The sequence below is a fragment of the Ursus arctos genome, unplaced genomic scaffold (genome assembly GCF_023065955.2).
Source record: "Ursus arctos isolate Adak ecotype North America unplaced genomic scaffold, UrsArc2.0 scaffold_8, whole genome shotgun sequence".
In the NCBI taxonomy this organism is placed as follows: Eukaryota; Metazoa; Chordata; class Mammalia; order Carnivora; family Ursidae; genus Ursus; species Ursus arctos.
This window is the reverse complement of record NW_026623100.1, coordinates 59,844,734-59,870,950: the sequence shown is the minus strand read 5'-3', so window position 1 is coordinate 59,870,950 and position 26,217 is coordinate 59,844,734. Positions and strand designations below refer to the sequence as shown.

Genomic DNA, 26,217 nt, shown 5'->3' with positions numbered 1-26,217 from the left:
TAGTTTGGCGTAACTCTCTAGAAGACAGCCTTGAAGGTAATGAGTATCCACACCAGGCTATCTGCTGTTGTAGGAAAAACACCATGAGATGCTTGATGATGTTAGAAGCAGAGAATATTTCTGCTAAAATCTGTGGTGGAAGGACATTTTTATCTTCAGGGTTATAGGTACTGGGGAGCTTCCTAAGAAAGTGGTAGACTTTCTTAAAAAGGAGATCATTAGGATGAGCAGAAATATTCATGTAACTGAAATGGTTTGCAGGTTATGCAAAGAGTCCTAAGAGCTAAAAGACTGGGCAATCTCTGACTTAAATATACAGCTGCTTAGTCTCTTTTTTTAATTATATTTTAGTATTTGTAAATACTTAGAAATTTAAACATCTCTAAATCAGATTTTCCATTGCCAATTCCAGTTGTTTTCCTATCAAGATTAACTTATCTTTTAAACAGATTATTTATGTTTTAAAGTCATCTAAAATTTTAGTTTAATTTCATTTAAATTTTCTTTAATTTCATTTGAATTTAAAATTTAATTTCCTTTCAATTTTTCCTTTCAATTTTAAATTTCAAGGAAGACACATGTCCTGTTTTACATACTACCTTTTTAAAGTTTTAAAAGCAGATACAAGTCAGACTCTTAAAAGAATTGCCCATTTTTCCTCTGATGGGCTGAAATACGGGGGAGAGATGGATTACTGGCCTTTCAGACACATGGTCCTGTTACGTTACAGGAGTTCGGACAAGCTCACTACTTTCAGTGGTAAGTGTAACCTTGCTGCTTGACTAAGCAGCCAGCACGGTGCAGGAAGCAGGTACCCAGCCCCCACTGGGCCCCTTCTGGGAGAAGAAAATGTAATCCTGCCTGCACTGGGACCACCTTAGCCCTGGATCCTGTGGTCTCTGTTGACTTCTCTCAATCCTTCCAATAGATCAGCCAGCTCAGCAACTGCCCAGCTGTTGGTCACAGGCTACCTGGAATTCCTGGCTCCCCCATTTGAAGATAGAGCAGCCATCCAGGTCTCAGGCCTGAGAGGGGGAGGCAAAGATGCTGTTGTTCTCACAACAGCAGCCTTGCTGCCTGAGCCCCTGCATCCCAGTTCTGGCCTAACTGTAGCCCACAGTTAGAAGAGCATGGACCCTTGAGCACGAGACCTCCTCCTCTGTGTACTTCTAGTGACACTGTGGTTGAGTGTGCTAGCATGAACCCTCAGGCTTTGTTCACAGTGACATCAAGAAGCATAACAAGACATGGAAACATCTCAGGGTTTGTTGGTTATGTCTTCCTCATGAAAAAGTAAGTTCTTGTGTTTGGAGTGAAGACTGTACGTGCTTGCAGACTGGTACAGCAAAGAGATTACCCGTAAAACCATGCACTTCCCGGTTGTCCTCACCGTGGGAAGGCAGTGCTTCTGCAAAGACTCAGAGCTGACAAGGTTTTTTCTTTGGCAAAACAAATCCGAAGGTTAGGAGGCAGGCAGTGTTTGGCCGAGACTGTTCTGCTTTTCTCAGCCACTTCAAGGAGGTAGACAAGAACACTGCTAAGAGGGTCTGGGTGCCCAGTGCCAGTCTGAGTCATCATAGGGAGAGAAGCTGTGGTATAGCTCAGAGCACCCACTAGAAGGTGATGTGAGGGAGAAAGACCAAATTCATCCTCCAGCTATTGGCCCATCACAGAAGAGGAGAGAAACCCTGGACTAGCAATTGGATAAAGACAAATATAGATGAAATCGCTAGAGATAAGGAAATCAGAGCCAGATTATTCTGCATGGGATGAATTGTGATCGGGAGATCTTTAGGGGAGGAGCAGTTTGAAAATGCAGGTAAAGAAGAGTCTGGTCCTGAGAACCACCCAAGCCTCACTTTAGGATATGAGTGTGAAGAGAGCAAAGAGCAGAAGGAGAAATTGTGTGTGCTGGCAACGCCAGGTGTCTGCAATGCCCTCACTGACAGTTACTGACTGATGGGAGCCCCACTGGGGCCAAGCTCTGCCCATGGACTGAGTGTGCACTTCAGGGGAAGGAGAATGACACAGGCGCATGTTCTGCAGCCCTGACAGCTTTCTCTGCACGGAGACCACCCCTGGCTTGGTCATGTGCGAATAAATGTCTTTGGGATTGGCCCCACACCAATCCAGTGGGTACGAAGTGGTAGCGGAAGTGGGACCAGACAGGAACTAGATCTTATAAAAAGCTGATGAAAACTAACAAAGAAGCAATTTAGCATTTAAAATACTAGGTGTGAAAAAAAAGACTGCTTTAAAGAAGGAATTATGGTAAAGCTCCATGCTTTTTGCCTTATGAAATCAAGCTCCTGATTGGTCTGTTCGGTCACCCACACCACTCTTTGTGTGGGAATGAGGAACCTTGAGCCAGTTTCCAGCCATATGTTAGTGTGGATGTTAGCACTATAGATGGCTAGAAGAACTTCACCTATTCTTCAGTAATTTCTGGAACAGTCCTTGTTGGCTTAAAAGCCTAGACGGCAAAGCAACGGCATTCCTTGGTACAAATGAATGCTCAAGAAAGCATTCCAGTGAATGTGGGTAAAGGACCAGGGTTTTGCTGAGCTGATGCCTTTAAGAATCTATATTCCACTGAAGAGCAGGGTATTACCTACTGGAGAGAAAGTTCCATGTGCAGTCTTGCCATGGCCACTGTGCCCCAGTTGGGGATGGTGAGGGCAGGTGATATGTTTTACCCAGGAGTTGTCTGCTCACATCCCAGTCCAGGAAGGTAGGCGAACATGAGTGTTCTCTTTGCCTCTTTATCGCTTACACACAGTGGAAGATCGCTGGGAAGTGGTAGACATAGACTGATTATAACCACTTCCAGGAAGCTTATCCAGCAATATTAAAAACAACAGTGGAGGAAAACCTAGAGTGAAGGGTTATGTAATCTAAATTCTCCAATGGGCAGCCTTTCGTGCCAGAGATTGCTTTCAATCCCTAGGGTCCAAGATTTCATAATAAATCAACAAAGTAATCCAAGGATATTTCTGGGTGTTGAGACCAAGCTCAAGATATTGAGAAATAGATTCTGTATGGTTCCAGAATATTCTGTGATCAAACTGTGATACTGGTGGGGGAAAATACCACGAATGAATTTACAGGTTGCCTGGAAAGTACAAAATAGCATTTTGGGAGGAGAAAATCTGTGTTTGAAAAAGAAGAGCTGCTCCGTACTCAGCCTGTGGATTTCTCTGCCAGAAACAGAGGGCTTTACTTGGATTTTATTTCTGAATAAGAAAATAGTTTCTAGGGAATAATCATTGTGAAAGTTGAAGTGATAGTTTTGATTCAACAGAAATGAGATTGGAATATCTCCTTAGCAATATTTTTGTACAAAGGGAATTGAAATAGAATTTGTTTTTACTCAGGTTAGTCCCCTTAAAGAGGGGTTCCCTTAGCATTGAAAAGTACTGCCTTGTGCTGAGTCTGTCTTCCCCTCTTTGAGGTAAAGACCTCCCTACCTCCCTTACATTTTATGACCTTAAAGAGTTTGTGTTGTAATTTTCTGCAATTTTAGTTCTGCATGATTTTTTGATACTTACTTAGTATTAGCCCCTTGGGGAAATTGAAATGTATCTTTACTGAAACCCAGTTGCCCAAGTTCTGTGTTCCTGTACAGAGGAAGTATAAGGCTGGAATGGGAGGAAAACCTTTCTTCCCTAAGAGGTGATTGCAATATGTTTATATTTGAGGACTTCTTCTGACAGGAAAACATTAAACCATGAAATGTGTATGTATGATGTATGTATATACATATGTACACATACATGCTCAATCACATATATAAATATGTGTGTGATTTAAAGTCATTTTTCTGCAGCTGCCTACATTATCCATCTCATAAATATCTGTTAAAAAAAAAAATTCATGTAGCCCTAACAGCGCTTCACACATTTGCTCTTCCAAGCTCCCGGCTTTTTAACTAAATGAAAACTTTAAACAGGCAGTGGTTGCTCTTGTGAAAAACATCATAGTTATTTCAAAACCCCTGTATCCTAGGAACAGACATAGAAAAAGAATCTTTGGGAAAGAAAAGGAATTTGGACAGCAGGTGGGAGGGCGGTGGTTGTGGTTCCCTTTGGTGGGTGGCCCCTGGGCTGCTTGCGTGGGACGGGGTGCTCTCTGTTAGCAATGCCTGGAACCGCACACACCAGGCAGCTGTCCTGCTCGTTTTCGTGAAGGCCATTTAATGGCTGCAGGTGCATCTCGAATTGCCGCTGTCTGCCTCAGATCTCGAAGAAAGCGGAGCTCTTCCTCCCACGCGTTCAGTTTACGTTCCTCACAGAGCTGCTGAAGCAGGCTCTGCTTGACTTTGGAGGGCTCCAGAGTAACCCTCCCCAAAGAGAATTTTTTGATTTTTTTTTCCCCTTTACTCATCATTCAGAAATATTATCCCACCTTTAGTGATTCAGTTAGGTAGATGCTATCTGGTCCAAAGGTCTTTTTCTTTGTGTTTGTAGATATTTGACAAAAACAAAGCATGATTTTAAGTGTGCTTTCGTTTGTTTTTACAGGGAGAGAGGGAGGCACGTATATTTTGTTAATATTTCCCTGACCTGTTTAACTTTTTTTCATGACTTTTTTTTTTCATCCCAGAATAAATAATAAAAATATAGATCTTATTTACATGTAATTCTTTCTTCCCTCCTCCTCCTTGCCCTGGCTTCCTTGTGGGGATAGTGGACTGTCCCACCCCATTGACTTTGAACTTGGCTCTGCGACTTGCTTTTACTAATGGAGTGTGGGTGGAGTGACAGTGTGCCAGCTGTGAGCTTTAAGTTGTATGGTTCCACTATTCCTTGTACCGTGAAAACCCCATGGATCTGGTCTACTGACAAGCCAGTTCTTTTGACTTCTGCTTTCCTTAGATTACCTTAGCAGGGCAGAATATTGACTTTTTAAGACAATCTGGACAGTTGTTAGTCTCGGAGCAGATGATATTGTTTTAATCAGCCAGGGTACATATAGGTAGACATGCTACTCTGGGTGACCCCATCTTCTTGCCACAGTGGACTAGAAGATGGGTAGGCATTTGACCTAAGAAAACCAATCTGACTTGGCCAGCTGCTGTACGGTGGCTTGACAGAAGAGCATTTCCTAAGAGGGATGATACTGATGAAGTAAGATTAATCAGAATTTTTCAAGGAATTTTTAAGTTAGAGTTGAACAGTAAGCAACTAGAACAGAAGTAGAATACCAAGTAGAAGCAGAAACAGCCAGGAGAAGCTTTCTATCATGTTAATGTTGGGTCCAAGAATGAAGTTCAACGGCATTTTCTGAAAAGCATTTTCTGGATATAGGGCAACGTATAATGGGTTGCTGAAAGTACTATGGATTCTTAACGTCCTCCCAGTTATTGAAGTATATTCTAGTCTCCATAAAGTCTGGCCTATGTGGCTGGCTATTCTGGGTTGTCTTGTGACTTGCATCTTCTGTCTTGCCACGCACAGCCTTACTTTACAGTCCCATCACTTGAGAGTGTGTGCGACACACCCCCATTGTATTGTAGGCAGAGACCCCAGCTGGCACACATTCCGTTTGAACTCTTCCTTTTAATAGCTGCATGTCTTGATGTCTCAGAGCACCAAAGACTGTCTTTTAGAGAAGGAAAACCAGCTGCTTTACTCTTCTTCACTCCCTTAGTCTGGTCTCTATTCTCTGATTCCTGAGAAGGCTTGGGGTGTTGGCAGATGCACAGACAGGTGAGCGGGGTCAGTTTCCTATGTTCCCCAAGACCACTGAGCCCTCAGAATTGTTCTGCCTGGCCTGGGATTTCATAGGGCCTGTGGTGTTACCAAATTTATATCTCAGTACCCATTTGGATTTTTAATAGAAATGTTTTCAGCTCCCGGATTCTTGCCCACATCAAATGGAGAATGTCCAGCTTCAGTTCATTAGTGAGTATGGACAGGAACCTTTCCAGTAAGACCCCTGAAGTCCCTCCATGCCTCCTATTCCTCTTTTTCTGGTATGGGTTTTCAGGAAACCACAGTGGGGTACGTGTGCAAATACCTGTCCGGCACGCTCTGCCATGTCTTGAACATGGAAAGAGAGCAAAATTAGATGCCTCTTTTTTAAAGCTTAAAAAAGACTCTTAGTGGAGAAAGTGATTCATAATGTTTCTTGTCAGAGATCCCAGTTTCCAAACCACACCTTAATATACCTCAAGAGCATATAATATGTATTTTTAAAAACCTGCTGAAGGTATTGGAAATTATATTCTTGTCACTGAACTTCAGGTAATTAGGAAATTTGGACATAAGCTCATTTGTTCCCACCAATGGCACTATGTAGATTCCATCTTCCTCTTTTTCCTCATCTATTTGGTACTTACTGTATGCCAGCCTCTGTACTAAGAGCCTGGTATGCATGAAGTCAATGTGTTACATTATAATACTAGTGTATTGACTATTTAAGATTTACCCTGCATGTATATTCATGTAAGTTTATCAGGAAACCCAAACTATAATGAGTTAAAAATTGCCAAAACCAATCTTATTCATTGGGAAGAGGTCTGCTTTACCTGATAGGGTGCCAGATGGTAGCTACGCTTGTGATGGGCACAGTATAATGTCTGCAGTTGTTGAATCACTGCGTTGTACGCCTGAAATGAATGTAGCATTGTGTTTCAACAATACTTCAGTAATAAAGGTGGAAGAGAAAGAGTGCTGCTCTAGCTCTTTATGTGTTATTTTTAAGTGAATGCAAAGCCAAATTTGACATTAAAAAAAAAATCCGCTGGCTTTATCATTATATGTAGGGCTTTAATGACAGTATCACTTAAAAATGATCTAAACTTAGAGTTTCTGGTAAGAATTGTTTAACTTAATTATTCAATGCAAAATAAGCCATTCTAATCAATGGGTTTCTATTATTCGTTGACATCCATTTTGATACCTTTCAAACCAAGTCAGGCAAACAGATCTTATCTGAAATTATGTAGGAATCAAAGTCCACAATGGAACTTTACTTTATTCTAGAGTCTTAAATAATAGTTATGATAGTAAAACAAACATCTTGAGATAAAATTTAGAAGCTCTTGTGGGTTTTGTTATATAATATATTATGGAGTAAATGTCACCACTAGTTTGAGCTTTCCCTCAACAGTTGCTCCACTAAGAGCTGACCACATGTAATGATATCCTCTTGGGTTTGCATAGTGTTTAACAGCTTATGAATTATATCCATACAGATTATTTCATATGGTCCTGCCACAGTCTCACGAGGTGGATGGGTCAGGTAGCATTATTCTGTGTGTCTTTTTTCCCCCTACTCTAGTTTGCAAAATCCTGGAGGGTGGAGCCTGTGACATGTTTCACTGTATTCTATTCCATCGAACCTCTGAATATTAGTTTCTCTGTCACATATATCTCTTAGCACTTATTCCATAGATCTGTTGTAGGAATGAAATGAGGTGAGGGGTATGAAACCTAACATACTGCCAAACACATAGTATGTGCTCAATCTTTTTTCCCTCCCTTGCTCCAACCTTCCCAGGTATTTGGGTATCCTGTAGTTTTCAGAAAATGCTTATTGGAAGTGTAAGAGAGGCATTGGGTAGTGAGGAAAGAGCGAAGGCTCGTGGTGAAATCCCAGCTCTACCGTTTTCTCACAAAATGACCTTGGTCAAGTTTCTGATGAACATCTCTATCGTTTCCTAGCCTGTGAAGGGGTGTGAGTATCATTTAAATGACTGTGGTGTGCATGTGAGCTCTGTAGCTTAGTTAGGGGCTCAGTACATGTTTCATGAGTCCATCAGTCATGCAGACAGTGCTCTGTACATGTAAAAAGGTCCATAAATTCAACTTCTCTGTTCTCAGAATCTGGGGAAAAAGAAGAGCAGAGAAGTGTGCGTGTGTGTGTGTGTGTGTGTGTGTGTGTGTGTGTGTTTATACTTTACTGTGTAACAAATTAACCCAAACCTTGTGGTTTAAAACAACAAATATTATCTTATACTTTCTGTGCCTCACAAATTCAGAAATACCTTAGCTGATTGGTTTTGGCTCAGATTCTGTCATGAAGTTGCAATCAGGGTATCAGTAGGGGCTGCAGTCATCTGAAGGCTTGCCCGGGGCTGGAAGATTTGCTCTCAGGGTGGCTCACTCACATGGCATTTAGCAGGAGACTTTGGTTCTCTGCCATGTGGGCCTCTCCATGGGCTCCTTAAGTATTCTCGTGGCATGGGAGCTAGCTTTTCCCCAGAGTGAGTGACTGGAGAGAGAGCCCAAGACAGAAGCTGCAGTGCCTTTTGTGACCCAGTGTCTGAAGTTGAAACCATCACTTCTGTTTTATTCTGTTCTTTAGACATGAGTTGCTAAGACCAGCTCATGCTCAAGGAGAGGGGAATTAGATTTCAAAAGAATTTGTGGATAGATATTAAAACCATCACAGTGTCCAACAAGAGAGGCACTATCTTGATGAGAGAGGAAGTTGAGAATGAGTAACCTAAAAAGAATTAACTGAAAGCTGGAAAATTTACAATGTGTGATTACACATCAGTAATTCATTTTTTATTGGCAACTAATCATTTTGCAATTTTATTTATCACATGATAAATAAAAGCTAGATATAATATGACTTTGAGAAAAGGGATATTTAGGCTGAAATCTTTTCTAATGATGAGTTCTATTGAATTTGGCAGTAATCCCTTGGAGAGAGTAGTTGGGGCCATTTGATGGAGTCATTTAAAAGCTGAGCCAGAGAGAAGTTTGTGCTGTGGGGAAGAGAACAAAAAGTGAATGACAGAATCTGTATTCTGCAAGCTTGGATACCTCTGATTCTATAATTCTCAATTCAGAGATTTAAAAATGCCAGTTTTCTTCTGTATAACCAATTGCTTCAATAGATTTTTTTCTTTCAACCGAATCCATCAAGCTTAAGAGTTGTTTTGGCGGTTACAAAAACGTTCATATCTTCACCTTTCTTAGAGCTTCTTAAAATAAAATGCATTCACATTATAGTATCTGTTTGCTCTAGATTTTTATTGCCTCTGTGACAGAATTGGAATTCCTGAGAGGCACAGTGAGGTATCTGCTTCTGGCCAGGCCAGCTCGTTCCCAACAGGACACAGGAAATTTTGGTCTCCAGAGTCTCTGCCCTATCTTTTGCTTTTTTTCTTCTTTCAGGCAGAATGTAAATTTTGTACAGTGATAGATCATTTTCTTCTTTGTGTCTGCCTTTAGCATAGGAGGGAAGTTTCCATGCCCCCTTACAGAGGTAATGGAACCCTGATCGCTTTCAACTCCTTTCAAGTTTTGTGACTTCCAGTTATTAGTTTGAGTAAAAGTTGCTTCTTTGCCCTTGCAGTAGACAGTGGAATGCCTATGTATTCCTCGCCTGAATTCATACTACCCTTGATTCACTTCTCTTCATTTCCTACCCCTGCATTCTCTCCCATGGCACTCCCCTCCCACCACATAATCTTTTCTTGTTCCCAAAGAAGGAAAACCACCAGGTGGGATGTTTGTTACAAATAGAGAAGGAGGAAAAGAATACAAACTGTTTTCTTGGGCTTGATTGAGGCCAAAAGAAGATTAGTAAAGTAGGAAAATATACATAAATAGACTTATGTGCTAAAAGCCAGGGGAAAATGGAGAGATGCACTGTCCAAACTGGCATGCCTAGGTTGCTGAAAAATGTATAGGGAGGGGATAAGTGGATTGGTTCAAGAGGATGAAAGGTGGAGAAAAATGAAGAAAGGTTTTCTAAGGGAGAAAACCGTGTGAAGAAAGTAGGCATGTGAGCGAGGACCGTTGGGCAGTTTGGTTCAGCTAATGCCCAGGCTCTGCGTGGAATGCTGCAGGATATGAGGCTAGATTTGGTTTAGATGGGAAAGGATCTCAACTTTCTTTTAAGGAGTTTGATGTTGTCAGAAATATTTGTTAAGGGGCGCCTGCGTGGCACAGCGGTTAAGCGTCTGCCTTCAGCTCAGGGCGTGATCCTGGCGTTATGGGATCGAGCCCCACATCAGGCTCCTCTGCTATGAGCCTGCTTCTTCCTCTCCCACTCCCCCTGCTTGTGTTCCCTCTCTCATTGGCTGTCTCTATCTCTGTCTAATAAATAAATAAAATCTTAAAAAAAATATTTGTCAAAAATATTTGTCATTACCAGTATGTAAATTATATGGAATCCTAAGTCTCAAAGCATATGGTAGATATAATCTAGGACCCTCAGGAGAAGTGGCCCCTACTTAATCGAGCCTGTGATAAGTCATGAAATTTGTTCCTTGGTAAACAAATAGCCCAGTAGATAATCTGTCTTTTCAGTCAGACTTGCTTCTCCACATACAAACAAACAGATGTTATTTATGGAAATGATGAGTGATAGACTGATAACAAATGCCTCCATTTACTTCTCTTTGGAAAAACAACAAATGTGGGGATAAATAAAACCTAATTCTGTTCCAAAATTAAGGCACAGAAAATTCGAATCATGTGAAGCATATCTAACCCATGCTTTCTGTAAGGGGACTGTGCCAGTTAGCCAGATTGTATGGGGCCTTGAGCTAGAAGACACATAAGTGTTCACTGCTCTGCACCTTGTTCTCTGGGTTCAGGGACAGCAGTGAAGTCCTCTCTCATCAGTTGTAGGAAGACTGTCCTCCCGTGGATGGGTGTGAGATCTCGAGCTGTGCTGCTGCAAAGACCAGCAAGGGTTTTTTAAGGGAGGTAGAGATACTCACATGAAAAAATGCATCTTTTAAATGGTATTTCTCCCTTGGGAGACAAACTCTTCGAGGGAGTAGCATCTTGAATGTTGATGCCAAAAAAGAAAAACAAAACAACTCCCTGGACAAACTCACTCAACCCTCCGCAAGTATGGTTCCCGTAATTGTCAGGATTGTAGATCCGGGTGGTGCCTTACATTCTCTATTCAGAATTGAGTCCCTCTCCCCCCCACTTTTTCTTTGCTTCTTTTTATGTTATGAACTGAGTTAAGTCCTATCACCTTGGGGATGTGTTTCTCTCTCTCTCTCTTTTCAAGATTTATTTATTTGAGAGAGAGAGTGTAAGAGCATGAGTGGGGAGAGGGGCAGAGGGAGAGAATCTTCAAGTAGACTCCCCACTGAGCAGGGAGCCTGATGCAGGGCTCCATCTCATGACCCATGAGTTCATGACCTGGGCCAAAACCAAGAGACGCTTAACCAGCTGAGCCACCCAGGAAACCGGGGATGTGTCACAGCATTTCAAATGCTACCATCCTTTCTGGATAGATTGGCAATGGTAGGTTCCTCAGTATTCAAGATTAGGAGCAGAGATTTCCAGGTATGTTCTAGACAGGACAGTTTTTAAAATCATGTCAAAGGAACCTCTATGAAACAGCCTGGTGCAGTTGCAGGATGCCAGGACTGAGATGCCAGGTCATGTCTTTCCCTAGACTGCAGTCTGGAATCTGTCCTGAACTTTTCTGGGTATTCCTTAACTGTTAGCTGAGATATGTCTGGATGGTTGAATCCCCTCAGGGGATGTTAAAGAAATTATTTTACCAAAAAAAGGTCAAAATATGAAAATGTCAAAAAGTCATTGGTTTGTTTTGCTGGTTTTCTACTGTTAGTACCGACTGTTATTTCTTTCCCCAAACACTGGACCACATCCTGCTAGGTGAGCAGCTTATTGGGGAAAAATTAGTCTTTTGACTGTAAAATATATTACAACTTCAAACATACTTGATTTTGTTCCACAGATAAAAATAGGATCTTTTAGCAAATATTTTTAGAGAAGAGAACTTATGGTTGGTATTTAAAGAGTAGAAACCCCAAGGAGAAAAAGGAAGTATGAAGACAAAGTCCATGGTCTCAAGGTGTGTTGTTGGGAGTCCTCCTGGGGCAGTGGAGTCCGGTTGGCAGGGCAAAATTGAAGGCTGAGAAAATGTGACAGGTGACAGGTGACAATCTGAGAGTTTATGTCTTGAGTTGAGGTAAAACAAGGACTGAATGAAATAGGAAATTAGACCTGACTCCTGAAACATATGGAAATTTGGGACGAAATCTACCATCTTTGTTGGTGAATCTCTGGCTAGTCTCTTGGCCAGTCTCCCTGAGCTGGGAAGCAACATGTATTTCATAAGATTTTATTTATTTGTTTGTGAGAGAGATTGCATGCAGGTGTGTGAGCAGGGGGAGGGACAGAGAGGGGAGGGAAAGGAAGAGCATCTCAAGCAGTCTTGGTACTGAGCCCTGACATGGGGCTTGATCTCATGACCCTGAGATCATGACCTGAGGCGAAACCAAGAGTCTGACATTTAACTGACTGAGCACCCAGGTGCCCCCCAACATGGGTGGGTTATTGGGTGGGTTTTATGGCCCAGTGGCAATTCATATCGGGCTCACAGAATCTCGGTAGTAGTGTTTTCAATTTCCTAGTTCTTTGCCTGACAAAGGGAATGGATACTTAGTAAATAAAAAATGGGTTTAAAAACTCCTTACACGTCATCGTAACTCTTATTTACAAAATTAAAGGAGGTTTCTATCACGTGTCAGTTTGACTTCTGCATAATATGTTGTGAAACTTTGGGAGCAAATAATTGTTTTTCTTTTGAAAGAGTGTTTGAGAAATTTCTACTTCCTGTTTATTCAGTTATTCTCTCATTGGCATGTTTAAGTGAAAATTTTCACTTTTTTATGTCATTGGCCATTTTTGGGTAATGTTTTAATGATTTTGGGAAAACTGTGTTTTGTAATGACTGCAGGGTTTCCTGCATAACAACTGTGTTTTTGCTTGATTTGAAACTTTTATGGCTAAAACATTTCTCTTTGACAAATACAGCATACAGCAAGTATGCTTTAGGGCTAAAGGTTTAATAGGAGTATTCTTTACTATTTTAACACTACTGGCAATTAACCCATAGATAAATATTATTTGTTTAATTTCTTTCAGTGAAGTTTGTTCATTGTTATTGTTCTTGAGCACTTACTATGAGAAACATGTTGGGCATAGGACAGTGACCAGATATATTCTTGCTGTCATGAAGCTTGTGTTCTCAGGATGATAATCAAACACATTATATAAACGTATAGTTATATATACTATTTATATATACATATAAATATATAAAGTGTATATATACGTATATAAAGTATATATAAATATATAAAATATACATATAAATATATAAAGTATGTTTATAATAAATAGGAAATGGCAAGGTATGGGAGAGAGGTAATGTGTGGGGCTATTGCAGTTTTATGAAGGTCATTAGGAAAGGCCTCCTCATGAGCTGACATTCTGGAGAAGTCTTGAAGGAGGTGAGGGAGGAAGCTGCATATAGCAGAGGAAGAGTGTTCTAGGTGGAGGGAACAGCAGGTGCAAGGGCCTGGGACAGAAGCATGCGCAGTATAGCACGGAAGCCAGAGTGAATGGGTTGAGGATGATTGTGGGAGATGAGGTCAGAGACTGCAGCTGTGGACGCCCCTCTTGGCCATTGTGAGACCTTTGGCTTCTGTTCTGATTGAGATGGGAAGCCACGGAAAGGAGGAGTGCTACGATCTCACGGACATAAATTAGAAAAGGTACCCTGAGTGCTGTGGGGAGAATAAATTGCAGGTGGGCAAAGGTGAAAGCAGGGTTTAGGAGACTGTTGAAATAATCCAGACTGAAAATGATGGTGGATTGTACCAGAGTGTTCTTCATGGAAGTAGTGAGAAATTGTTACCTTCTGGAAAGAGAGCTAACAGGATTTGCTATTGTATTGAGTCTCAGATGGACAGCGCCCCTTGCCCCGGCCAAGAATAGGCTTGCCATTTCTGAGATGAGGGAAGACTTGAAGAAGAGCAAATTTGTATGTGGGTACAGGAAGGAATCAAAGCTTAATTTTGAATAGATTTTGTTTGAGGTGTCTGTTAGACATTAGATATTTACTTAGGAAAGGCCCATCAACAACTGGACCGTTGGTTGCTTAGTTGAACACACACACACGGTAGAGGCGGTCCAGGCTAGAGTTAGACATTTTCTATACATAGTTTGTAGATAGTCTTTAAATCCATGAGATCGAACAGGATGATCTCATCCAGGAAGTCAGTATAGAAAAGAGAAGGCTACAGACTGAGCTCTGGGGCCCTCCGCCAGATGCCTACCTGAGCGGTAGGCAATCCTGTAAGGAGCTCAGAATATATCCAATGAGGAGCAGTGGCCAGCAAGGTAGGAGAGATCCATGAAAGAGTAGAGTGACCTAGGAGCCCAGTGGTGAAAGCGTATCATGAAGCAGTGTCCTTATGTGTCAGAGAGGCTGAGTGTTCGAGGAAGAAAGACCCAGAGAATTTGCCATGGAATTTAGCAATGCGGAGACCCTGGTGACCTTCACAAGGGCAGTTTTGGTGAAGTATGGACAGCAACAACTTTAACTGCAACAGGTTCCAAAGAGAATGGTTGGGGAGGCAGCGGAGACAGCCAGTAGAGCAGCTCTTTTGAGGAATTTTGCTGTAAGGAGAGCAGAGAAATAGAGCATGACCTGCAGTAGAGAAGAATGGAGACGATAAGGAGTGGTATTCTTGATATTTGGGCAAGAGTGCAACGCGTTTGCATGTGAATGCAGATGAGAAGAGATCAAGTCTTTGAGTCTGTAAGAAAGGAAGGGATCCATTACCCCATCTTTCATCAGGGGGAAGGCAGGACAGCTACAGATCTGGGTAAGTTGGTGATCTGGGTCTTTAGAGCTTTTATTTTCTTAGTGAATCAGGGAGTGAGGTAATATAAGATTGTGTGACTAGGTTGCTGCTGCATTTCTGCCCAAGTGGATATTTTGGGGACTATATTCACATTTTCAAACATGGTGTACACTTGATGCCTGTTTTTTGATGAGCGGTAGGCCATTCTGTAAGGAATTCAGAATATATCCAGAAACTTACTCTTACATGAAATGATTTACTGGACCCATAGACAGGCAAAGACGAGTTTATCTCCTTAAATGTATAAAAAGGAAAGGAAATTTTGGATATAGGTGTGAGAGAGATAAGTAACTGACACAGTTGCCTTAAGTGGATATTAATGGAGAATTGAGTGGAGAGGAAACTCACATGGTCTTCCTTTAATGTGTATCAGCTGTGCAGCATGTGGTTCTTCCTCTACTTCTTCATTTAGTTACATCTACTTGGAAAAAACCTCAAGAAATGGTACTGGAATGTAACTCGTAGAGTCTTATCTGAGGAGGTACTCACATCACAACTAGAAATCTCATCTGAGTTTCCCTCTCGGAAGGTATTCCAGGAGTGGAGCCACCCGATGAAGTAATAGATCTGATTCTAGCTTGTTTGCATGGCACCTTTCTCAAGGAACACAGTATTCTGAGGGCATTATTTTAATAGTCCGTAAGGAGTTAAGCAAGCTGGAGAGCAGAACAATAAACTCCTGTTATTCTAAGCATTATTTAATACTTTTATGATTTGTCCTTCAAAGAACTCTTGGCCTTCGGGCAAGCAGTGGACTGCAGCAGGAGAATGAGCTCTCTGCTCCGTTTCTCACGTGACCTGTGTATTGAATCAGCTCCGAAGTCTCTTTAAGCAGCCTCAGTCAATGGGCAGGGTAATGGCTTTTAACCACAGAGGAGGTGCTTCTCCTTTGCCGAGGACATTGCCTGTGCTAGTTGGTCCCTGTTGTTGAAGTTGGATGAACGCTGATGTGCTGTCCCAGCATTCTGGATGAATGTGGAGGAGACTCGATTTGTGCATGACATCTGATGTGAGTCTTGAACTTGTTCTATTTATTTCTTTGGCTGCCTTCACTTTTGGTCCCATCCTAGGCTAATGACTGAAAGATGGCAGCTGGGCTCTTCTCCACACTGAAGTCCATTTGTCAAGAACAATTTTCACATTTTTGAGTTTTTCTCTGTCATGCGTGATTGGGAAGCAGAAGTGAAAGCTTTTCCTATTGGGAGGATATCGACTTCACTTCCATCCCATTCACCATACACTCCGAATATCTGTGGTTTGTTTTAAACCATCTGCCAGTGCCTTTTCTTGGAGGTTTAAATTCGCACAGGGTCTGGCAGAACCTGCAGACAGGATGTTGACTCTTGAGTGTCTTGACTGACTGACTGACTGACTAGGAGGCCCGATCGTGGTGCTACACGGCTCCAGGCAATCTATGTTTCTAGCCAAGGCCTCTAAAATGCAACATTTGAAAGCACTTGCTTAAGATTTCTGGGGCTGATTTACCTACGGAGATCTAAAAATTACATTTTTTTCGTCAGAGAGACCAAGCATGAAGGCTCTGTCAGCAATTTTCCCTGTTAACTCCTGACTGGCCTGACTTTTGCTTTCCAGATTTGTAATTTTTTTTTTTTTTAATTTGCAAGAGAGTGAGTGAGAGAGAGAGCACAAGCTGGGGGGGGGGCGGGGAGAGGCAGAGGGAGAAGCAGGCTCCCTGCTGAGCAGGAGCCCAGCATGGGGCTCGATCCCAGGACCCTGGGATCATGACCTGAGCCGACAGCAGAGGCTTAACCGACTGAGCCATCCAGGAGCCCCCCAGATTTGTAATTCTTAATCAGCTATTAGCGCTCCAGAGATGGTCTTTGACCACTAATTTCGCCATGGTCTTCAGTCTCCTCGCTGCTGAAGCAAGGCCTTAGACCAGAATGTCCTCCAGCAGCCTGCAAATCCATGATCTCCGTGGGGTTTGACAGTCTTCCTTGAGGTCACTTCATGTATTCTGCATTTATTAGGTGCCTCCTGTATGCAGGCATGTGGGGTTCTTGAGTATTAATTTACTCGAAGCATTTGAGGAAGATGCCTCGTACAGGCCAAGGGGTCTCTGGAGGAAAGGTCACTGTGTCTGTTGGTGAATTCCCACTAAACTCTTGACCGGTGATTGGTATTATCTTGAGCTTGTCACATGTGAGGAATTTGAAACTCATAGCAGTTTACCTTACTCTTGGGTACTTTGAAGGTTAAACTGTACATGATACTCTAGTAGATACATAGGAATGATTTTACAAGGGGATGGGAGAGTGTATTTTCTAACCCATTTAATATTTACAGAGATCTTATGAGAGCTACAAATGACCATGTAACGTCAAAAGAAGTTGTGAATTTTTCAGTACAGATTTTGAGATTGATGTGGAAAACAAAAGCTAATTATAATGAAGAAATCAATACTTTGTGAAGACAAGAGGACCCGCTGAGATTGTGTCTGCTTTAGAATTAGACTACTTTATAGCAGAATGTTAGTAAAACACAAAGGGAAATATGGAATAAAATGTGTCTTCTTCCAGGAAGATGTGAACATTGTAAAAATCAGAATTAAGTTATATGAAACTGTCTCCGCCTTTTGAAAATCCAAATGATTCCAGGCCAAAAAAAAATTTTTTGGCAAAGAAATAGAATAAGTTTTTAAAAACAATAGACCCGGAGAATCTCCAGTGCCTATAAAGTGACTACTGTAGCTGAGAGGTGAAATGGGAATAATGATTAAGTGCTCGCTTTCTTTGGATGTCTCTCTTCGCCTAAGTGAGCATAATTTAGGTGACGGTCTGAGCATCTGCATGGCAGCTGCTGGTGCCACGAGTTAATGCCAGAGAAGACAAAATAGTTGGCACACCATTTTTAATTTCATTATTGTACCAAGAGCCAGAAAAAATAGAAGTTCATATTCTTTTGAAGTGGGACAATGTTGTCTCTCTATTTTTTTTAAATGGGCTCCACACACTTAGATACACAAAGTATTCTCAAGATAATTTGTAAGCATGGTCTGACAGTTTAGAGTGTGAGCTGGTTTGTGGGTGTGTGGGTGTGAGTGCGTGTGCTACTGTAAAAAAAAATAAGTTGAGCTATATGAATTTTGCATGATTGTGGAATTAACATTCTATTGTAGTTTTTTAAATTTCTGGGTACACTCAAAAATTTTAAATGTTGTATAAGCATTCACAGCAGCGGTTGGCAAACTGTTTCTTTAAATAAAGTTTTACTGGAACACAGCCACAACCATTCATTTACATATTGTTTTTGACAGTCTGCTTTCCCCGCTGCTACAACAGAGTTAAATACTTGCCAACAGAGTCTATCAGGCCTATAGCCTTAAAATATTTATTATTTGGCCCATTATAGAAAAAGTTTCTAGGTGCCATCTTGCAAGGTGCTGGAAGATCTGGTTGGCCTCTAGGATATCTCCCTACTTCACACTATGTGTCCTGATCTCTTGTGTTAGGACCACTGAATGAAAATGGGAAATCGTCTTGTAAAAACATTTGAAAAGAACTGAGGCTATTTCTCTTCTGGAAGAATCGTTTTCTTGTGTTAAATGAGAGGGCCAACCCAAGCTGACCTCTTCAAGTTCCTGCTAACCTGAGCTTTCTTTGCTTACTTGGTAGTTCTCTTTGAGTAGTTGAAGGGCTATCATGTGGAAGAGGCATTGTTAGATTGTGAGACCATGGGGAGCGGGGTCAGGATTAATGGGTGCAACTGCCACGCTTGAGCTCAGGAAGAAAGAGAACTTGCCAGGAACAGCTTATAACTAGAATGTGCAATCTCAGTGGGTAATGAGCTCCCTGTCACTAGAGATGTTTAAATAAACGTTGTGTCAGAGGACCTTTGGGCCCCAGTTCCAGCTTTGAAGTGCTAATGTTGTTGTTGTTAAGGTTTTTTTTTTGTTTCCAAGATCAGATATGACCACAGTTTATTTTGTTGAGGACCTGTAGAGGCCTCTTGGAGATGATTTCCTGAAAATATAATCTTGGTCAGACCAAGGCAGTTTATAGGGGCAGAATTGCTTCTGGTAGTCAGGGGATGGCCACAGAAAGGCTGACCCAGAGCTGGTCTCTCCTTTGGCCACTAAGGTAAGACAGTGGCAATAGGACGGGCACTACTTCCTGCCACTCTTAGTCTCAGAGATGAACCATCTGTCTCCAGCTGCTGCTGCCGTCTTTGCTTTCTGCCTAGGCTCCTGGAAAGAGGAAGGACGTGGGTGGGGGCATATCATAGATGTAGAAGCCAGACTGGAGTTTCTGTATTGCACTTTGCCATCGAGTCTAGTTTGGGACTTGGCCATAAAGGGCAGTTCTGGGTGAGCTCACACATTCTCTGCAGCTCTGCTATTGCAGTACAAAAGCAGCCATAGATATTATGTAAAGGAGGAAGTGTGGCTGTGTTCCAATAAAACTTTATTTGTAAAAGCAGGTAGTGGGCCAGATTTCATCCCCGGGCCACAGTTTGCTGACTCCTGATGGAGACATTGAAAATTAGAATTAGTTAGAACATCAGTGGCAATTCTCTCATGTTTTGTAGAAAAGGTGAAATGACATGTCCAAAGTCACACGGCTGAGCCAGGATTATAAGTGAGTCTGGCTTTGAGATCAGTGCCCATTTTGTGATACTCTGCTGCCTCTGCTGTGCAGTCAGGTTATAGCATCTGGTTTTAAGGAGAGGGCCACGTGGATGCAGGAAATACCTGCTTGAGGTGGCCTGTGAAGGGCAGCAGCCAGGGCTCCAGGATGCTCCTCGCACAGAGGCAACCCTTGAGCCTCGTGACCTGGCCTCCCTGTTTCTTAGACGGACCTTGTTGACAGTAAAACAAAATACAGGTTGCATAAATTAATATGGAGAAATAACGCCCCAGAGTTGTGAAAAAGAAATGGGCTCCCACAGCTGCGTCACAGGATTTGATCACTTCAGCTAAGAGTGCCAGGAGATTTGAGACAGATGTTTTCAGACATGCCGCATGCCTAAAACATTTCCAGGGGTCGGACTGCAAATAGTGACTTAATAAGTGGAGAAACAGGGAAAGTATGCAAGTTGAGGACACAAGAGTTTATTCACCACGAGGTGCATGGCCAACCTCTTTGCATTACATCTGCCTGTCAGGGTTGGCTCTTTTCATGTCGTGCCCTCCGTATTGCTCTTTGTCTGCCCGTGAATAAAGTGCAGCATTGTGGTTAGTAATCCCACTCCAGTGACTCGACTTCAAATGTGGTTTTGGAGTGCATCCCAGAGTTCTGTTTGCTAAGCTTCCTACTCCTGTTTCAGAGACACCACTGGATACAGAGCAGCGAGAACTAAAGGCTTCCCTCTTTCCTTAAACCTGTCGGGTTGTGGGCTCTCTCGTTCCCCCTCTCCTTTCCTTTCTTTTTTCCTTTTTTTTTTTTTTAAAACCTTCCAAGGCACGTTCATGGATACTAAGCTGATGTGTTTGTTGTTCTTTTTCTCCCTGCCTCCGCTCCTAGTGAGTAACCACACTGGCCGCATCAAGGTGGTCTTTACTCCGAGCATCTGTAAAGTGACCTGCACCAAGGGCAGCTGTCAGAACAGCTGTGAGAAGGGGAACACCACCACTCTCATTAGTGAGAATGGTCATGCTGCCGACACCCTGACGGCCACGAACTTCCGAGTGGGTGAGTTCCTGCACAGTCCCTAACTGTCCTTGCTGAAGAGAGTTTCAGGAGATCGGAGCGTTTAGACATCCTCCTCCACTCACACTGCTCTCTGCTTGAATGGGTTTCTGTCTATGAGTCTGGAATATGCTTCTTTCGTGAGCTCCTTTAAATAACTTTCAGAATAATTTTTAACCTGCTGTTTGGCTTCTTGGAGCAACGGCAGCTAGAATATTGCCCCTTATTGCTTATCATTTACGCAGCCCGTGGTGATGGGAGGTATCAATAGGATAGAAGGGAATCGGTTTTCGATTAAGACCCTAGCACACAACTTGTACTGATCAGTCTCAGATTTTTATCTGCTCGGTCATAAGGAGAATTTGCATTAGATCTGACTCATGTTACAAAATGGGGATAGTGGTGATGAAGTTAAAATTTTTACTTGATGAACAGTCATGTTCTAAAAAAATACTAAAAATTGTCAAAAACTGCATTTCAGTTGTAGAAAGAAATACGGACTTGCATCTTTCGCCACATTTCTGCTCTGTATCAAAAGGCTGAATTATAAATTGATATATGACAGGGATTTAGGGGAAAAATGCTAGTGGCTTACTGTCAGCTCTCAAAACCTTTTAATCTTTCATAACTAATTTAAATATGAACTATGGGGGTTACTGAAAAGGAAGCTCTTTACTTTAAAAAATTTTGTGTTGTTTTTACTTTTTTGTAAAGGGAGAAAGTATTGCGGTCCACTGAGTGCTGTCACCCTGCCATGTTGTCATGCAATACAGTATTTTTGTCACGGAAAAATGTCTTTTATTATTTTTTTTACCAATTATGGTTTGCCATGTGTACTCAAATAATCACAGACACCCACATTACTTTGTGAGTTACTCACAAGAATAACCCAAATGTCAGACAGATAATAACACTGGCTAGATCTGGTCTTTTTATGGAATATTGCTGTTTAGTCTTGAGTATGTGCGTCTGGGGGGTAGGAGAGAGGGTGTCTCTTTGAAACTGATGATCATCAAGACAAAATACAAGGGGACAGCCTGAAGTCCTTATTAGCTCTTTGATTATTCTCCTGCTTTATTTTGACTGCTGCTGCTTCTGAGGTCAAAGCAGTATTCTTGATAGTCTGTACTTGGAAAAAACATGTGCCCATAGATACTATTTAAAAGGGTATTGTGAATTTCCTGGCTATGATAGGGGTGTTTGGGCATATTTTAAAAAGAATTTAGCTGGTAGGTGCCAAGTGGCACATTACGCTTCGCAGGGCAGAGAGCCGAGTCTCATGGGAAGTGTGTTGAACCGCCGATCGGGAATCTAGATTCTGGTCCTGGTCCTGCCACTAACTACCTAATCCACAGGCTGTGACACTTACTGTTTCTGGACCTCAGTTTTGTCTCATCCATAAAATAAATAGCTTATGTTTTGTGACCTCTGAAATCTTAGGACTTTTAATGAGTAACAAGTAATATTATTTTCTGAAGGGTTGTAGACAATGAGGGGAAGAGAAAAGGCAGTTCCCAGGAGGTTGTTACGGGCTTAATGGCTTTTTCCCACTTTTACTTTTCTTGATTGCCTTCCTTGCTCTCATGGGTTTCCCAGCTCCACCAACAGTGTCGGCTCCTCCACCTCCTTGCATTTTTCATAAATCTTTACAGTAGGAATGACAAAGTAATCGGATGGGTGGTAATTTTTTGGCTTACAATGTATTCATTTTGAAACTAAATATTTGAAGGCTTTGAGAAACAGAGGAAGTCTACTTGTTAAAACATGCTGCACACTTTCCTGTCTGGCATTTAAGCAGATGTTTAGGAACAGGATACACATAGCCTATTCACAATATAACATGGAGCAAACTTATTTACACAAAAAAAATTTCAAAACCAGAACTCAACTCTGCCACAAAAGGATTGGCAGAGTAATTTAAAAGAGAGAGACAGAGAGGGCTTGGTAATAAAAGTTTCACATTGGAAATCCTGGGAAATACTTCATTTATATCCTCAGCTATTTTCCCTCTTCTTTTTATTTAAATTCAAATATTGGATAATTTGAGGGAGACGTTTTACATTTTTTAAATCGAAGAAGGGTAATTCTGTAGAACTCACAGATTATGATTCTTCAGAAATACAGAGAATTTTAGAAATTCATTTTTTAGACCTATATCTTTGTGGACTTAGTTGGTTTAGTATAGCTTTATGACTTACAAAAAAGTGGCTTTCTAACTTGATGGTTTTCCTCTCTATTTGTATTTGCCGATGATATATTAAATCTTTTGACAAATAAGACATGTATATGGAAAATAGAACAGCTTGGGGAAAATTCAAAATTCATCATAATTTGTTAGCTTCTCTCTTTGGGGAATGTAAGATGGTATGTAAGATGTTGGGGGACTGGCAAACTTCTGTAAAGGGCCAGATAGTAAATACTTGAGACTTTGCAACACAAACTGTATGGTGTGCAACTAGTCAGCTCTGCAGTGGCCTTGCAAGCAGCCATAGACAGTATGTGCAAGCATGGGTGTGGCCCTGTACAAAACCTTCAGTGGGCCAGATTTGACCTGAGTGGCATAGTTTGCTGACCCCTGCTCCCAGGAGTCAAAATAATACTGGGAAAACCACGTGGACTTCAGAGTCAAGGCATCTTAACTAAATAATCCATTTTAATAATCAGAACACAGGGGCACCTGGGTGGCTCGGTTGATTAAGCGACTGCCTTCGGCTCAGGTCATGATCCTAGAGTCCCAGGATCGAGTCCCACATGGGGCTCCCTGCTAAGAGGGGAGTCTGCTTCTCCCTCTGAACCTCACCCCTTTCATGCTCTGTCTCTCTCATTCTCTCTCAAATAAATAAATAAAATCTTTAAAAAAAATAATCAGAACACAGAAATAATTTTGAACATTTCCATGGTGATTTATAGGTTTGTTTTCTGTTCTTTTTGAAGGAAGTGGGACACATAATATTGTTAACATTTTTTTGATAAGGGAACTTAGGTAGTGGTATAAGTGAACTTGACTTAGTTACACAGCACGTCTGTTAGCTAGGACTAGAACTTGGATCTCCTTAGGTCATCTGTTTACTTGCTTTCCTGGGGTCTGACCACAACGTGTAGGGGGACACAGGTGAAGGACCTCATGGAGTTGGGTTCTGTGGGAAGGACGGGTGGTCTGATAGGCAGCCAAGAGACCAACAGTCCCGGGTTGCAGTTCTGGCTTCATCATGGCCATTGGGCGTATTTTTGGCTTGAGAGCCTCTTGGGCTCAGCTCACTGACTACACAAAATAGGTAATGGAATACAGAGGGTGGTTCTTTAGCAGACACAGGGGTGATATTCATTTCTTCCTTTTTTTGTGCTTTTGTGGTAGTCTTTCTGGTCTATGGTGATGTGAATCTGGGCTGTTTAGATGTGAGAGGCAGGTGTATTTTTCTTGACTATTTAGCACATTGTCTGTTCTTGAGTATTCGGTTGGGGAAATCTTTTTCTTTTTCTTTTTTTTAAGCTTTTATTTTTAAGTAATCTCCACACTTAACATGGGGCTCGAACTCACAACCCTAAGATCAACCCCTTGATTGAGCCAGGCAGGCACCCCCAGTTGGGGAAATCTAAGTATTATTTCCACTGACTGTGAGGCCTGAATGAGGATGATATCCAAGGGAAAATAAATTCATTTTTATGAACATGATATTGGTATGATGTAACAGAATATTTACATTAAATGGCATTTCCTTTAAAGCAGATTTCTAATTATAATAACTTTTTTTGTGACATTCTGAGCTTTGCCTCTTTGCTCTCCCCACCTTTGCCTTTTTAAAAAATGGGAACATATTCCCAGTTGGGTGGGCCAGCAGGTTAACCACTGTTGTTTTAATGGATTCTTTCCACTCACAGGGATATAATGAAGATGACCTTCTGGTATTTTTAAAATTGTTTATAGAGTCGTAAGTTCCTCTAATAAGAAGAACACAGGAATTCATGTTGTCACAATTAGAATATTTGAAATAAAATCATACTGTCCGTGGCAGAACTTATTTGTAGAACCAGTGAAAAGCAATCATGATGGCTAAAATAACACATTTGGTTTATATGATGCTGCTTTCTCTAAGGAGTTACAGGGGACTTAGTTTCCATCAGCATCAAGTGAATAATTATAAAAATTGTTTGATAATTTAAAAAGTATGTTCCCATATGTTACTTCATTTGATGCTTACTTCCTCTGAGAGAGGTAAATTATAGCATTCATATTCTGTGGATGTGAGTACCACGGCCCTGGTGGTTTGATTAAAGGTGACTCTCACTTTGGTTTTCTGTCCCAGAGTTTAGATACCCCCTGCTCTCCGTGTTGCCAAGTGAGTATATATAAAACACTGTACTAGAGTTTCCAAGACAAATCATAAAGCTGTCCCCTGAGAGCTTTTGCTTTGCGGAGATGAGGAGTCTGTGTAAATAAATCTAAATCAAGGTAGAAGATGTTTCGCAGAAGCCCGGAGGAGGAGATACCATGTCCAGCTGAGGGAGGGGTACTTTGAGAGAAAAGGAATGGCGTGTGACTTCCCTGTTCAGTTCACCATGTCATCCCAGCTGCTACCCATGTTGGCTCGTAGTGGGAGCTGGGCAAATGTGCGTGGCCTGATTAGAGATTGATGGGGGCAGTGGGACTTGAAACGTTGGTTAAGTTCCAAAATGTAGATGGACGGAAAGTAGAAGGGAGGTAAAGCTGATATGGGAGGGAAGAATTTACCTGTTCGAAGTACGGGTGGAGGCAAGAAGACACAGGAAGTTGCTGAGAAGTGAGGGTAGTTTGACTTAACCGTAGAAAGCACGAAAGGTAATGATATGGTACGTGACAAGTCTGGGAAGGTAGGCTGGGGCAAGGCTGGAGAGCACCTTGAATTCCAAGCTGAGGAATTTGGACTTTTTCAGATCTTATTAAAGTTCTCTGAAAGGGGTACAGAGATATTTATCATTTTGAAAAAAGAGGGACGTTTTCCGTTTTTTTAAGGCAGGAAACTAGGGTTTTAATAGCATAAATAAACTTTTGAACAGCGCATAATAGATGACAACCCCTAGCCGCTTTTAACAGTTTTGGGGTTGGCTTGCTGCTCTGCATTGGGAATTTCCCCCATCTGTCTCACAAAACCAACTTTGTCCTGAAGAGTTTTTGAGGAACGGAAACATTTCATTGTGTTACACTCATGTAGGATCCTTCGTAAGGAGGGGAGAACAGTTCCTCTCACGGAGGCAATCAGTAAACCAATAACTGCGCAGGGAGGGGGGAAGCATTAGGATTTTTTTTTCTGGCAACTTAGTTCAGGCAGTGGTCTTTCGTCCTCTGCCAGTTGTCTTCGTTTGGACCCCTTGATGTTTATCCAACATGAAAACCCGTGAAACAGCAGCAGACCACTCTTTGATTAACTGGTGCGTGTACTTTCCCCTTGATGCATTGAATAGATTTTATGTTTTTAAACATGATCTAATACAAAACTACAAGAAAGCAGTTGCCTTTCATTTGAGCAATTTGGAATGCTTAAGAACTTATCAAAGAAATTATGACCAAATATATTTAATCTTCTGAAAATATTTTCTGATACTGAATAAATGCCATAATGTAAAGCATTTTCTTGTTTATTTTATTTGAGCTGTGGAGGTATTATTAGGAACATTAATTTATTTAACATATTTATCGAGCACCTATTGTGTGCCGAGGATTGATGTAGGCACTAGGAATACAGCAATGAACAAAACAGACACTTGCCCCTGCAACAGTAAAATACTACAGTGTGGCTGAATAATGTGAGTGAACCTTGATGGTATTATGCTAAGTGAAACGGGCCAGTCACAAAGTAACAAATGGCATAGGATTCTATATGTAGGAGTTACCTAGGTAGTTGGATTCATAGAGGGAGAGAGAAT

The 26,217-nt window shown here is 41.6% G+C and overlaps 1 protein-coding gene across 9 annotated transcripts in view; it reads left to right on the top strand.

The window, feature by feature from the left end:
• The window catches only part of LTBP1 (latent transforming growth factor beta binding protein 1), a 391,256-nt gene that overhangs the window by 142,531 nt on the left and 222,508 nt on the right, over nt 1-26,217 (top strand). For 6 of the 9 annotated variants that reach the window (XM_057309361.1, XM_057309360.1, XM_048222571.2 and 3 more), the window contains exon 5: nt 20,152-20,319. In XM_057309361.1, the coding sequence (XP_057165344.1) occupies nt 20,152-20,319 (168 nt within the window). Of the gene's footprint in view, nt 1-19,744; nt 19,863-19,899; nt 20,320-26,217 lie in introns of those variants that run through there. The other 3 variants (XM_026478748.4, XM_026478738.4, XM_057309362.1) reach the window with 2 other exon arrangements.